The sequence below is a fragment of the Pogona vitticeps genome, chromosome 3 (genome assembly GCF_051106095.1).
Source record: "Pogona vitticeps strain Pit_001003342236 chromosome 3, PviZW2.1, whole genome shotgun sequence".
NCBI lineage: Eukaryota > Metazoa > Chordata > Lepidosauria > Squamata > Agamidae > Pogona > Pogona vitticeps.
Window position 1 is genome coordinate 99936749 of NC_135785.1, and position 15459 is coordinate 99952207.

The window sequence follows — 15459 nt, forward strand, 5'->3', positions numbered from 1 at the left end:
ATTATCTCCATCTGGTTTTTAAGGGTTTTCCTCTGTGGTTCTTTTTGCAGTTCTAGTTCTAGTTTCTTAAGTTTTTCCTCCAGTTTTGTAAGTTGTTGTTTTCTCTCTCTCTCTTTTTTTTGAACTATAAATGATATGGCTAATCCCCTGAAATACGCTTTAGCTGTATCCCAAATGGTTTGGAGAGATGTTTCCTCTCTTTTATTTTCTTTGAAGAAAAGTTCCATTTCTTTTTTAGTTCTTTCCACAAATTCTTTATCCTTCAATATTCCTTGGTTTAAGGTCCACCTTGGCTTTCCTTTGTCCCCTCCTTTCCACCACATTTTCATTGGATTATGGTCTGCCCAAGTATTAGTTTCTATTTCTACTTCCTGTATTTCAAATTTTAGTTCTGAGATAGCCGAATCATATCTATTCTCGACCAGGATTTATGCCTGTTCGAATAGAAGGTTAATTGAAGGTTTTTAGTATTTATTTCTCTCCATATGTCTTGTAACCCTAGTTCTTCTGTCATCTGAAAAAAGATTTTTGTAGTCAACTTTCTCATCTACAATTGCACTGAAGTCTCCTAATACAGTGGTGCCTCGCTTAACGAGCGCACCATAGAACGACAAATCCACATAGCGATGGGGTTTCAGCGATTGCAAATGTGATCGCATACCAATGGCCCCTATGGGCAAAAATCGCTTTGCGAAGATCGGTAAGCGTTTCGCTTACCGATCTTCGCAAAACGAAGCCCGACGATCAGCCGTTCAGTGGGTTCAAAATGGCCGCCGGGAGCCCCAAAATGGCGGCGCACAGCGTTTTCGCGCCCTGCCCTCGCTTACCGAGGGCGCGAAAATGGCTGCCAGCTATGGACAACATCGCTGAACGGTGAGTTTTCGCCCGTCCCGTTCAGCGATGTTTTCACATAGCGAGGGTTAATCCGGAACGGATTAACCTCGCTATGCGAGGCACCACTGTATATAGATGTTTTTATATTCTTTTTCCAATATTGTTTAATATAACTTGCAGTAGAATTTTTCTTGTTTACTCTTAAGTGCATATATTGCTATCACCAAAATCTTTTTTTGGTTTATTGTTACTTCTACCATTAAAATTCTCCCTTCTTCATCTGAATAAACATGTTTAGAATTTAGCGTTTCCTTCATGTATAGAGTGAACATTTGCTTTAATAAACCTTCACTTTAGGACTATGTTGCAATTATTGTGTTAAGACAAGATGCAGTAGATAAATCATATCAACCTGTTTGACTATAATATCCATCTTTAACCACTGTGCCAAATTTTGCAATCCTCGCATTAAAAAAGACTCTTGATAGTTTTATTTAATAATCAGAGTGGCAGATTTTATACTGTCCTCTTTTTAATCAAAGGCTTTAAATTACTAAATATCAATTAATTTACATGTAATTTTGATACAGAGTATCTGTATACTGTACAATTCTAGGCATTTACAGGAAAGTGCCACTTAGTTGAATGGGACGTATTCTTTAGAAAGCATGCTTAGAATTTCCACCAAAGTCACTTCTGTTACCTTTACATGACCATTTAAAGAACTTGGGCTTTTCTTGTTTTCTGCTTGGATTCCATTCACATGGATATCAACAGGGGTTAAGCCTGGAGGAGGAGATGGTGTGTTCTGACTATAACTTGGCACTCCTGATAGAAGTATGCTGGTTAAAGTGGCCTGGGCAGTAGATGGCATCATCAAGTGTGGAATAGCAGAGAAACCTGTAAGAACATTTAAGAACTTGTTTGTACTGATATACAAAATATCCAGAAAGATGAAATTTTCTGTGCAGTATTTTCAGACAAAAAGGACTAAGTGAATAGTCAAGCTGCAATGAATGCAACAAATATATATATATATCTTATGATGATTAGGGAAGCCTCCACCACTGTTTTAGAGAACCCAAGATTACCTTCTCGAACACACATTGTTTCTTCAAAGTCTCAGTCTTTCACCTCCCTGACAACAGGAGCTGAACATGGGACCTTCTATATATAAAGCATGTGCTCCAGCCGAAATAAAAGCCAAAGACACAGAGCACAACTGGAGAGTTTACCAGTCAGATATTCTGGGATGGTATAACACATATTCCTATAATGTAAGTCTTTATATGGAAAACACCTTAACTTCAGTGTCTTCTTTTAATGTTATAAACCTAGCAATAGTTAGTTCTTTATAAACAGAAGGTTATACTTCCATAAAGAGGAAAGGCATTTCTTTCAGTTAATGGTTTGTAAATTTCTATTTCACAATTTTTAAGGAACAAAGAAAAATACGCTGTGGAACTCTAGGTATTCTTTAACTACAATTACTGGAAGTTCTGGCTAGCACGGTCAATGGTCAGGAAGTCTAGAAGCCACAGTCCAAAAACATATGTGCCCACAAATTTAGAAATTTCTGCCTTATACTAACCTGTGGCACTTGTATTGGCAATTGATGGTGCCCACATCGTTGGGCTTGGCGCACCTGAACTTGGACTCTGTAAAGGACTCACAGAGCTATTAAGAGCATTCAAGAGAGAATTTGGAGTAGTGGATGTGTTGATAGATAAAGCAGTAGGACCCAAAAGTCCTGCAAAAAAAAACAGAACATGACTCGTACTCAACTCATGCTCATACAGAGAATATTAAACAAATATTTGAGAAGCTAATTTTTCAATTTCAGTTTCAATTTCAGATTGAAGGACAATCTATATTTCAAAGATGAATCCATCCTGCATTTCCCAATGTTGCTGCTTCTCTTCCTGGATGTTGACATACTAATTAGATATTGCATACTATAATTATTCATCCCTCCCTCTTCTTTAAAACTCCAATGGCGTGGGGTCCACAATCTTAATTTAGAGAACTGCTTAATTATGCCAGAACCAAAAGCTTTGCGTAACATGCCACAGCTAATTGTGGCTTGTTGATGCAGTGCACAGGGGCATCTTAGTTGCACAATCAGGCATGTATCTGAGACACATGCCTGACAATCTGACAATCAGCAGCAATTACTGTAGCTGCAGCAAGTCAGACAAATCTTATGTGAACACCGCAGGATTGTCATCACTGTGTCTCAATTAGTAATCCTATTAAAAATTAACATGATTAAGGCAATTCCTATCTTTTACCTTAGTACATATCCCATTTCAGTTAAGGTAAGAGAAGCATACTAATTTCATCCATAACTCTTCTTCAGTCAAATGCATAGTTAAGACAGTTCATTTTATAACTCATAAGATGACATTTTAAAATATTATACATTATTATAAATTATACCAAGTCCAGTAAGTCCTAGCCCAGCTGAGGATAAGATATCCAACCCAGGACAGGGAAGGCCAACAGGACATGAGATTGTGGATGGGCTTGTTGCTATGGTGACTCCACTGCTTTCAAGGCCCAGGAGACATTTTCGTGCTTCATACATGTTTAAGGCATTTCTTTCGACACTTTTTACAATTACAGACTGTAAAAAGGAAACACAAAACCAACAGAGTGTAGTAAAATATTTCAAACAATTCTTTACACCTGGCAACAATAAGGGGAATGTTTTAGTGAACTCAATCCTAAAAGAATCTCATTCGCTGGCATGAACAGAAAATGAGAACTCAGGGCTCCAGCTGTAGCAGGTCTTACATAAGTTTCTTTGAAAACAAAGACTAGTAGAATACCAGGATAGCAAGATATACTTTGTTTATTTTCTTAGTCACAGGATAAAACACACAGTTAGTGAAACAAAGGTTGAGTTTTGTAATACTTCAAAAGAAGAAATAAACTAACATTTAAGCAAAAATCACCTGATGTAAATTTAATTTACAATCATATTAGGAAAATGGATATCTTCCCTATTTTTGTATGTACTCAAGACAATGAGGTCTGCCCAGCTTTTATGACCCACACTTCACAGTTCCATTACCCACATTTATATATCATCCTATTTTCTGTCTGTTATTTTACAAAGCTATGTTTGCCAATGACGTAAATTCACTTAAGTACTTGAGCTAAGAGTTTCTCTCTAGTTGTGGAAGAAGGCTCTGTGACAGGCTCGTCACAAACCATGCATGTGCCTGATAATCTTTATTTTCAAATTCAGGGTCTTTTAATTCCATATCCTACAGCCACAGTCTCCCTAAATTCTGATAGGTATCCTATCAGTCTGGTATAAATGTAACATCAATTCCCTGAAAATCACTAACTGCACACTAGGAACCATTCTCAAACACGTCCCCCCCTTTGGCTTCCATAAGCAATGACATAGGTTGTGATTAATGCAAACCAAATTCTTCCATAAGCCACAGATTTTAAACCTATGGGGGAGGGGAATTTTTCACAGAATGGGGAAAGGGAGTCTGGCTTCCAATTTATTAACCATGATTTATAAGGAGTTAGTACACAGCCTTCCTGCATCCTGTAAGTAGCAGAATCAGGTGTTCTAATGTCTTGTTCCTGGCTTAAAATGATAAGAACTACTTATGCTGCCTCTGAAGAATTAGTATAAAACCAACAAAGAATAACTTCTCAATATCGAGAAATAGGGCCATGGTTGTTAGAGGCTAGGATTTAAAAAAAGGCTGGAGGACTAGGTCACACAATATGTTTCTAAACCTAATTTAAGTTCATGTCAACTTTAGTTTCAGCTGAATGTATACAAGATCTATCCTATCCTATCCTATCCTATTCTATCCTATCCTATCCATCTATCCATCTATCTATCTATCTATCTACCTATCTATCTATCTAATATATATATTATATATATAAAAACTGTGGTGAAGAAAGTTCAGATGAGTATGTTGACACCTACTGTCATTGATTCATTCTCTACCATGAAAGGAGAACACCTGCAGCATATTTGTCATACTCACTCTCATACACATGAATTATAAACCACACATGTGGGTCCTAGGCGCCCTCTACTGGGTGATGACAACCCAGAAGTATGAGCTTTGTTTCTAAGCCGCAGCATATGAAATAGGGAAAAAACAGTAACAGGAACATGGTGACTAACTTAACAAGAAAAAAGACAAAGCCAATCCTTCACAAACAAAGCCACAACAGTCTCTACCACTCAGCAGCATTAACAACTCTGCACTATCTCTACTGGCTAAAGAAGTCCCCCCCCCCATTCACTCTAAAGAAGAAATATATTATAATAAATAGCAATGTATATTTCTTCTACAGTGCAGAAGGGTTTGCTTGCCACAAGACAGATCAAGGCTCTGGTTTATCCCTGGCTGGGCCATTGCTGCTAGCTTCCACTTTGAAGTCAAGTGAGCTATACCATGGCTCAGATGCCATGAAATGTGTGGCTTGGAGGATCTGAGGGTGTCTATTCAAAAATTTCACTTTTGAATAAACTGCTTCAGTCATGTACTGCCCTCCACTACCATCCTTTTCAAGCACAATGATGAGTACTGAGTAGGCACTGAGAATACTGAGAAGATGGCATGCTTTTTTTCTAATAAATTTTAAAATATTTCCTTTTTACTCTTATTCAGAGATTGACATAAAAGAATCAAAGCCAGTGTAAAATGCAAAGAGTTCCAAGGCTAAGGGGATCTACTTTTAAATCCAGACAACTCAAGGTTTCTCTGTGCAAGAGGCCCAGCTACCATGGAGAAGGGTGGTAGAAATGCACAATTTATCCATAAAAGGAGAAATGCATTTTCCTGTGGATGATTTATGCCCCTCCCTCTTTATATTATTTTCTAAGGAACTTAGAAACACGAGTTACTTATGCATCCCTGCATCACTGTTGACCCATCTGTAATCATCAAAATCGATCCTGCCCTTTCATAGCTAAATCTATATTCTTTTTCATCATGGAAAGCAGAGAGACTATTTGCTATTTTAGAAATGCAGCACTGTTTGCAGAGGAAGGAGGCTCCTTTTCATCTTCCTTTAAATGTCAAAGCATGTAGTGCTGTATACATCTAAAGGCACAGAAAACACATATCAGGAAATGATCATCAGCATCCTCATTGCTGTGAAAGCTCTCTCCAATGAAAGTGAGCAAAGAACCAGGAATCTGAGAAGTTTTTTTTAATGGCTTCTATTGGCCAAGAATTTTTATATCAAATATTCTTTCAATGACTCTTTCACCCAATACAGATGTGATAGTCATCAATACTCAATTTCTAAAGGTTCACACTTTCCCTTCCCTGTTTTGTTTAGCTCTTAGTTGCATGACACTACAGAAAACATGCCCAGGGCTGGCACCAGCACCCAAAATAGCACAACATTTGCTGGGGCCCAGAGGAGCCAATTCCTTATTCATCCTCACCTCCTACTCTAGAGCCCACTGCATTTTTGGCCCTCAGTGGCAGTGCTGCTTTGCCAAATATGTTCACCCCAAAAAACAGACTTGGTGACCAATGGTGCTATAATGGGTTAGGAGTTGAGCAGCGATTTGGCTCCTTTCCCAGTGACAGGTCTGCTATGTAACACTACTTACTCACCAGATGGCAAAGTTGATGGCTCTTGTGGGACGCAAGTGGTTGTAGGCACTGGGGGACCCAGTGAAAACTGCTTGCCTCAAAGCCTCCTATCTGGACTCCGAGGTTGAGATTCCACAGAACTTCTTAATTACTTAGACTGAGCTTTTTTTCAGAGTTAAATGGCCTAGCTCAAAAGTGAAACACTTTGGATCTCCAGATATTTTGGACTACAATGTCCAGTAGCCCTGCCCATGGATGTCTAATGGAAAGAGACTGTGAGGGCTGTAGACACGAACAACTGTGTGGAAACATCACATCAATATTTCTTAATTTTTATTTTCAAGTTTTATTTTCAAATGATAATGGTTGCTGAACTAATTTGTTTCACACAGTACTGTGCTATAGAATGAAAGACAGATTTGCCCACAGAAAGAGAAAAGTTTTCTACCAACCTTGCTTGGCTGTTTTGGCTTTGGCTTAATACTAATGAAGACATCTAGCTGTTCCATTAGCTGAGTTATAAAGTGTGGTTCTACATCAATTTCTTCCTTCATATCAAACATCAGCACAAGAGGAAGGCAGCCCTGAAAGATTAAATGTACAGTTCAATACAACTTAACTCTTCCATTGTGCAAGTTACATTAAATAAAATTCAGACAGTAGTTAGTGCCCCGTATGCTGCACAGCTGTGGAAATGTTTAAATATGACTCTTATAAACATGAACAAAAATTATTTTCCATGTTTATTCAGTGTTTGCAATATCTCGAACATGCACCTGGCATGCAACAACAATACTGGACAGAGTCTTAGAAATCTAAAAAAGACTAGTTTATCCCTACTGAAAACAAAGGTTTCTATGCTTAATACTGTTTCCTCTCCATTTTTTCTACTACAAGAATGGGAGTAAACAGAAATACTGCAGGTCAGACAGGGGCTGAGAATTGGAACCTGTTACTTGCCATTCTCTCTTCACTGAGTTTAAAGGGATATTTGTAAGGTATAATCAAGGAAAATCTATGGCAGCTATTTTCTAGATGAACATGAACAGCACTGACAGGGAGAGATAACAAAGAACTCTGTGCAGGATGAAATATAAACACGCGCCTAACTCATCTGTATAATCCTAGATAAAGATGTTATTTCAACTTTGTCAGGGGGGAGGATATTTTAAGACATTGGCAAACCAATCCAAACTGTCCCACAAATCCCTAGTGACAGCCTGGATGCTCCAAGTTAACTGAAGACATGTGTGAGCACAGAATATTCCAATAACAGAAAATCTGCAGGATACATAAATGCATCTTCACAGCACAAGATAACTATGCCCAATGCAGATAGCTCAACCATTCCAAGATATGCATGGCAAACATGGAGAACTTTTATACATGTATGCATAAACGTATGTACACCATATTTATCATGTAAGTTGCTTATACTGTGCTGATAATAAAAGCATTACTGTTTAATGCACATTTTTCTTTGTATGTGGCACCTTGGTGCCTGTGTCATCCAAGAGGAGCAGTGGCACCGACTCTGCTCCAGCTGCAGTGCTGGTAACAAAAACACCAGCAAGAGAGACTAAGGAGGTTCCAGCAGGAGTAGAGGAGCAAGCACTGCTTAGCTCTACTGGTTGTCCTTGAAAAGTCTCCAACTAGAGCCTGGACTCATCCTCCTCTCCTGATTTGAGAGACCAGGATTCTTTTTTAAAAATATTTTATTAACATCCATAGTAAGACAATGCAAGTTAGAATTGTAGTACAATAACATCACATTACTTACAGTCTATCAGCACATTATCTTTCTTCACACATCCACTAATTCATATTTTAGCATACTTAATTCTTTTACAATATAACATGCCAGCAATCCAAATTACTTCCCATTTCTCAGTCTTCTTTTCTTGAGCCAATTCCACATGCTAATAATGGCTGCCAGGTTTTCATAATTTTATCTTGTTTCATTTCCGCTCTATATATTTTAATTTGATTGGTCAACTTTTCCATCAGGACTATTTGCCGATTCTGTTCTCAAATTTTGTACTGAAAAATCTTGAGCATTTCTCCGAGAGACCAGGATTCTCAGGCTTTAACAAAGGGACCCTCTTGAGAGGACATTCCCTGGGGCATTAGTGCAGGAAACTCAACCCTCCAGGAAGTTCCAGGAGGAACTTAAAGATACAGTAGTGTTCCTGTTTTTGTTTTGTTCCTTGTTTGCAATAAAATCTGTTCTTGATCACTCCCACAACTTGGAGCCCAAGGGATTATTGCCAGGAGGCTCAGCTACCACTGGCACCACCAGGAGGTGAGTCTGGTGCAGCGCTCACAGTGTTTCCTGTCAAGACAGCTTTATTTCAAACCCTTTTTCTGTGTGAGAAATATTAAAATGAGCAGAAGGGCTGCATGCTCAATTGTACAAGATCAATGTGGAAATAATTTGTGTCAATATTATGCTCATTTTATTTGATCTGAACTTGTTGGCTGCCCTTTGAGTATGAATAGATCAACTTCAGGGAGATGGGCTTTGAGTGTATGCATTCCCCAACTGTAGTATCTGAAGGACTTTTATACTCATCTAATAAAACAAAAACAGGTCATTTTGACCAAATGTGGGTACTGTATAACAGAATGTTTGTAATGAACTGAATACAAATGAAACAAGTCAACTTATTTTTAATGCCAGGAACTTAAGAGTTACAGAGTCCAATGGGATCCTAGCAGTCATCTAGTCCAAGTTCCTGCTTAGTGGAGGACAAGAAATGGCCAACTAGCCTCGATTTAGCTATCTCTAATAAAGGAGATATTTATCCCCTCTTTCAGGCAAACTGCTCCAAACAGGACACTACTGGGAATTCTGTCCTTGTATTTAGCTGAAAACTACTAGGAACAGAAGATAATTTCCCTCCTTCTTCTGTAGAATAGCTCATTAGATAATTGAAGAGTGATATCATGTTTCTCCTTTAATCTTTTCTTCCCTCTAGTAAACATAGTCAGCTCTTCCATACATTGCTCACAGGTCATGGTCTACAGATGTGCTCCATTTTGTCACGGTTCCATTTTAAAATGTGGCATCTAGATCTAGACACAGTAGTTCAGATGCAGACTCTTACTGACCCTACAATGTGCAACTGTTCCCGTAGTAATGGAGTGATGTAAAACGAATCAAACTGATATTTAGTCTTAAATTGTCCTGACATTTCCTGTGTTCCTAATAACAGTTTTTTAAAAAATGTATCCAGACTATGATATGTATTCATACTGAAATGCCCTTTTCCCATTGGATCTCAATTTAAATCTACATGAAAACATAAAATGAGGTCATCTGGAGAGGGAATTTAATTTCCTTTTATTAAACTTCATTAAACTCAGATGAGGTTGTGGAAGTAATAAAACTGTTCCTGAGATGGGTAACAGACTGGAGATGAGAGTCAATAAACAGAAGCTAAATCCTGGCATTACAAATGAGATGCCCCTTGGAAACCTCAATTCATGTAAAATGTGGGAGGTAGATTCTTAATGGGGTACATGGATCATATCTTTGCCAGCCTTAACACAACTGCCATGTTTTACAGTGTTCTCATTCATTTCTGGGCCATATACAAATTTCTGCCTATTAATCTTAAATTGTACAGGACAATTTTCTCTCCCAGAAACCTGTCCTGCTATGAAGAACTGCTTCACTCACCCTCTTCCCCTGCCAAACACCTAAGCTAAGACACAGACGTGAGAGAGCATGCTTTCTTGTGGCACGTCCTTAGCACTGAGCCAAGTAAAGCCTTTTTTAAAAAGTGGGCTTTATGCTTTCTAATCTGTTTTATGCTGTTTACTTTGGCTCCCCAGGCACACTTAGTTGCTTTCCATTTTGCTGTTTCACAGTACTTCTAATCATTTTTTTTAAAAAAAAAATATGAGCTTGGAGACTGATAAATAATTTAAAGAATAAAACAGAAGTCATGACATACTCTGGACAAAAAAGCTTACAACTGGCGAAGTTCCCCATATTTAAAGCTATCACACTTGAATGCCCTTCCAATCATTATGAATTTAATTTTTTAGGGTTTTTTTTGTTTTGTTTTTTACATTTCTTTATGGAAACTAGGCAGGATTTCTAGTCTATTCCATAAAATCCATGGTTCTAGACATGTTCTTTTAACCCCACTGATTATTACTAGCTTGATTTTAATAATAACAAAATATTGTAAATAAATGGAACCAAGTCTTACCATCCCATTATATATGAACTCCCTTGCTGCATTGAAAAAAAAAGAGAGAACCGCTGTGTTAGTTGTTAATTTTTTGTGATGCAAAGTAGAGGTCCCACTGTTGCTGTCTTCAACAGCTGCCCTAAAATTTTAGTCTCAAATTTAAAAAAAGAAAAAAGAAAAAAAAAGGTTTTCATAAAAATCTAAGGAAACAAAGATCTGGATTTAGACTAAGTAACACTTAAGAGTAAACTCACTGAAATTTATGTGACTGAAATTAGTCATAAGCTGGGTGGATCGCTCAGTGAGTTGGGCTCCTGGCTGTGGAGACAGAGATTGGGCTTTTGATTCTCCACTGTGTTGCCCATGAGAACAGGGCAAACTGCATTCTCTGGTGCCCCCAGAAAAAGGCAATGGAAAATAACTTCTCAGTATTCTGTACCTAGAAAATCCTGGAAGGGGTTGCCATTAGTCAGAATTGGCTTGACAGTGCACTACAGTGGTGCCTCGCTTAACGTTTGCTTCGTTTAACGTTTTTTTCGCTTAACGTTTATTTTTTCAGAGGCAGATTGTGCTTCGTATAACGTTTTTCCCTATGGGCGATTTTCGCATAGCGTTTTTGGGACCATGCTTCGCTTAACGTTTTTGGTTTTAGGTCCCCTGCTTCGCTTAACGTTTTTTTTGTTTTCAATTTTAAAAGTGTCTTAGAAGGGTCCAAAACGGTTCTAAATGCTTGGATTCGTTAGAGGACCCCTTAAGTCATGTGCAAACCTGATTTGGCTTTGATCTGACGTTTCGTTAATTTTTTGTGAATTTTTGTTTTTTGGCCCATAGGAACCAATGGACCTGTCAAAATCTGACAGCTCCATGCTTTCCTATGGGGGAGAAAACAATTTACAAAAAATTAACGAAAGTTCAGATCAAAGCCAAATCAGGTTTGCACACAACTTAGGGGGTCCTCTAACGAACCCAAGAATTTAGAACAGTTGCTGAGTCTTCATTAATTTTTTGTGAATTTTTTCTTCCCCCATAGGAAATAATGGAGCTGTCAGATTTTGACAGCTGTCAAAAGTTGGGGGAAAAAAATTCACCATTAATTAACGAAAAGTCAGATCAAAGCCAAATTAACTTTTGCATCCGTTTTAGAGGGTGCAGAAGCTAATCCAAGCATTTAAAACCATTTTTGACCCTTTTATGACACACTTAATTTTGCAAAAATTGACTTCGCAAAGCCATTGAAACCTATTGAGTCAGCTACAATACATTCCAATGGAGGATACATTGTATCGTTTAACGATGTTTCCTATGGGTTTTTTCGCTTAAGGACGGCAATCCGTGCCTATTGGAACGGATTAACCGGTTTCCAATGCATCTCTATGGGAAATGGTGTTTCGCATAAAGTTTTTTCGCATAAGGTTTTTTTTTTTGGAACCAATTAAAAACGTTATGTGAGGCACCACTGTACTACTATTACTTGTCATGGTTGGTGTTGTTATTATTAAAGTCATTTACTATATTACTTCTTATTAATTTCTATATATCTACTCCAAACACAAGTAAGTTTGGCTCCAGTTCACATTTTGACTGTGAAAGTTAACTAATTTAGATGTCAGTCCTGGAATTTTTCAGGAAAAAAATAATATTTTTGCAAACTTTTGTGCTTCGACATTTGAAGTTTTAAAAACTTTAATAATTTTTGTTCAGCTGAATAAAAACATTTACTAACTGACAAACCCACAGTTCTACTATTCGCAAAAGTATCAGAAAACATGTACCAGAATAATTGCTGTTGCTTTCTTAAAATTCATTATTATTTTTTTTTAAAAAAAAAATATGAATGGATTTACCATGAGGTACTGTCTGGCAAGACAGACTGATTCAATAGTGCCCTGGAGGTAGACTGTAGATTTCTTCTGTGGATTACTAGGGTCAGGGAAATGGATCTGAGCACCAGTTCTCTGCATGATATGCTTGACGTTGCTTCCATTTCGACCCATCATAAAGAGATGATGTTGTGCTGCTATATCTAGCTGTGTGCTCACAGGGATTGCAGAAGCCAAGCTACCAGCCAGGTGTTCCAAAAGCATAGCTGTTCCCTCCTATTTGGGGGGGAAAAGTTTGACAGTGTTTTCACTCATCATACATTCTGCATACCTAACAAATTAAGACTTCTCCAGAGGAAAAGCAAAATGAAACATAAAAGCTACTGTATACAATGTTATAGCAGTTAAGGGTATTGCTTTTAGATTCAAAAGATATTGGCTTATATCTATGCTGGATGGTCACTGGCCACAACCAGCTACCCCGATAAACACCACAAGGTTTTGGAAATGATGAAATGGAGCAACTCCCATGAAACAATTCCAAGCTACTTTTATGAAGTATTGGCTGCAAATGTGTGAAACAGAACAGATAGTCCAGGGAGAGGTGATTTGCTCTTGCATCAAATGCACTGGCACCTTAAAGTAAAGTAGAAATCTGCTGCTTATTGAGATGCATCTACATTATGTCTGATTGAAAACTGCAAGGAAATCACTAAATTCAGACTGCGTAACAATATCAAGGGAATGAAGAAGAGGCAAGCTCTCTTTAGGAATCCTCTCTTCTTAGTGCCCCATGGGAATCCTTCCATGCTGGGCAGAGTAGATGAACATGCTACTACATGGGGCAATGACAACATCATGGCCAATTGCTGACCCATACAGATGTCTCATTTGTGTGTCATAACAATAACTAACACGAACACCCATGTAATTCACAGTTCCAATGTTCAAAAAGCCATGGTCCTAAAAAGAACAGGCTTATCTGTACTAGGATACTACAGAATTGTAAAATAATTCAAATCACATTTTTATTGTGTAAAAACATGCTTTTTTTTAAAAAAAGTACTGGTATAGAGCTCACCTTTTATAATTGTTCTAAGATAGCTTAATTTTAGAAGCATCTGTAAAAATTCATCTATTGTTCTAGAGATATTTTCTAAAATATTAGTTGAAACTGACAGCCACACGCAAGCAAAATAACCAGATAACCAGACAGATGTTCAATCCATCCTATGCATTTATGTAATAGCTATAGTTTTAGCTAAGATGTTACCTTCACAGCACTAGAATTATTCTGAGATCCTCTGATAATTACTGTAGCACCGTATGTCCGAGAACGTTGTTTAAAAGACACAGAAATGTTGTATGTCTGTGATATATGTTGAATTGTGGGAGAATTGGGGTCAGGAATAGGTTGAAGGATTCCAGCTATAGGTAACTCAAACATCAGTACCAAAGGCAGCAACTCCTGCAATGATAAAAATAAAATGACAGCAAAAACTCAGCATAATACCAGGCTTATCATGAACTAACACATTCATGAGTGGCAATTTCATGCAGCTGATCAAACTGTATACAGTCCATGTAATAATGGAAGAACATTTTGCTAATTCGAAGACTTCCAGTATTCTTCAGCAATGGTGTAATTATGTCATTTCCAGATGTGACACTGGAATCTTAGGGCTGTAGCTTAATTCATAAATTGCAGGAGCCTAGCTAAATTTCTGCTTCAGAACTGCATCACTTCTTTTGGGAAATGTATCCACACAAAAACATCCTCAACTTTGTGACTGAAAGATTCAGTACAGCCAATAAAAGTAGGCTGAGTGTTCCTAACTATAATTTCAGGGGAAAAAATAATAGCTTATTGTTTGGTTGTCACTAATTTAAGGTCAAGTTCACTTGTTTAGGACTGAGGATTAAATGATAATTGTACTTTGAAGCAGAGATGGCAATAAAATACAGAAACAGAATCTTGTAGGAAAATACCAGGAAGAAATAATGGGTTCACACACGAAGCCTCTACAGACAAGGAGTAACATAAGCAGAGGAACATAGTGAAGAAGACCTTGATAAACACAGTAGCTGGATTCCATGGTATGGGGTGGGGACCTAAAAATGAGCTCCCCCCTTCCTTTTAATCTATCTGAGCTGCTCTTAATCATGCTTTAAGCAGACTCATTCAAATTAATGAAATTTAAGTTAGTCATGACTAATTTATCTCATAGCCTACTCTAAGCATAATTAAAGATGGTATCCAACGCAATGGATAGTGGACACACAGAAAGAGCTATATTTAAAGAAAAGCCATCATCTCCTTTCAACAGGGATTTCATTTCTTCCAGTCTTCTCCAAAAACTGGGAAAGGTTGGGAAGAGAAACATATCCTTCTCCCGTCTTTCTGCCTATAATGCTTTACAACCAGCCTTGGACCAAGGAGACTAATTTGGGCAGAGATGGAGGATGTGGATCTGCAGTTGTCTCACCAATAACTACACATGGCTATACTGATGGGAGCGGAGGTCCAATAGCAATTAAAGAGTTCCACATGCCTTGTCTAGATCCATGCAAGGACCTGGAATTAGAATCTGGTATCTCTGGTTTGTTTACAATATATTTTACTCTTGCTTTCCTTGGAATAGGTAGTTCAGGTTTTTTTTTTTGGGGGGGGGATCACAGCAAAAAGACAATGTAACTGGGTATCAGGCTGAGGAATCCTACACATACCACTTTTATTATTTCCTTGGACAATACATCTTAAAGTTCATGGAACAAACTGTAGTAAAACAATCTAACAGTTTCCAGTTATTTTTAATGGAAATCTATGTCTAGCTTAAATCTCATAATTACCCGTATTCTAACTCTGGCAGACTCAACTCCAGCTGGTTGTCCTGCAATAGACACCTATGGAAAAAAATTAATTCAGATCATAGTTATAGCATTTAATTATGAGTCCTCTGACATTTATGGCACTTGGGTGATCTATAATAATCTTAACACAAATAT

The 15459-nt window shown here is 37.7% G+C and overlaps 1 protein-coding gene across 1 annotated transcript in view; it reads right to left on the bottom strand.

The window, feature by feature from the left end:
- Window positions 1-15459, bottom strand: part of BICC1 (BicC family RNA binding protein 1) — a 169771-nt gene that overhangs the window by 26777 nt on the left and 127535 nt on the right. Inside the window, exons 6-12 of the mRNA XM_020802263.3 lie at window positions 15304-15357; window positions 13727-13921; window positions 12478-12729; window positions 6884-7015; window positions 3274-3460; window positions 2426-2584; window positions 1538-1734 (exon numbers count right to left, since the gene is read on the bottom strand). Coding sequence (XP_020657922.3) covers window positions 1538-1734; window positions 2426-2584; window positions 3274-3460; window positions 6884-7015; window positions 12478-12729; window positions 13727-13921; window positions 15304-15357 — 1176 coding nt within the window. The remainder of the gene's footprint in view (window positions 1-1537; window positions 1735-2425; window positions 2585-3273; window positions 3461-6883; window positions 7016-12477; window positions 12730-13726; window positions 13922-15303; window positions 15358-15459) is intronic.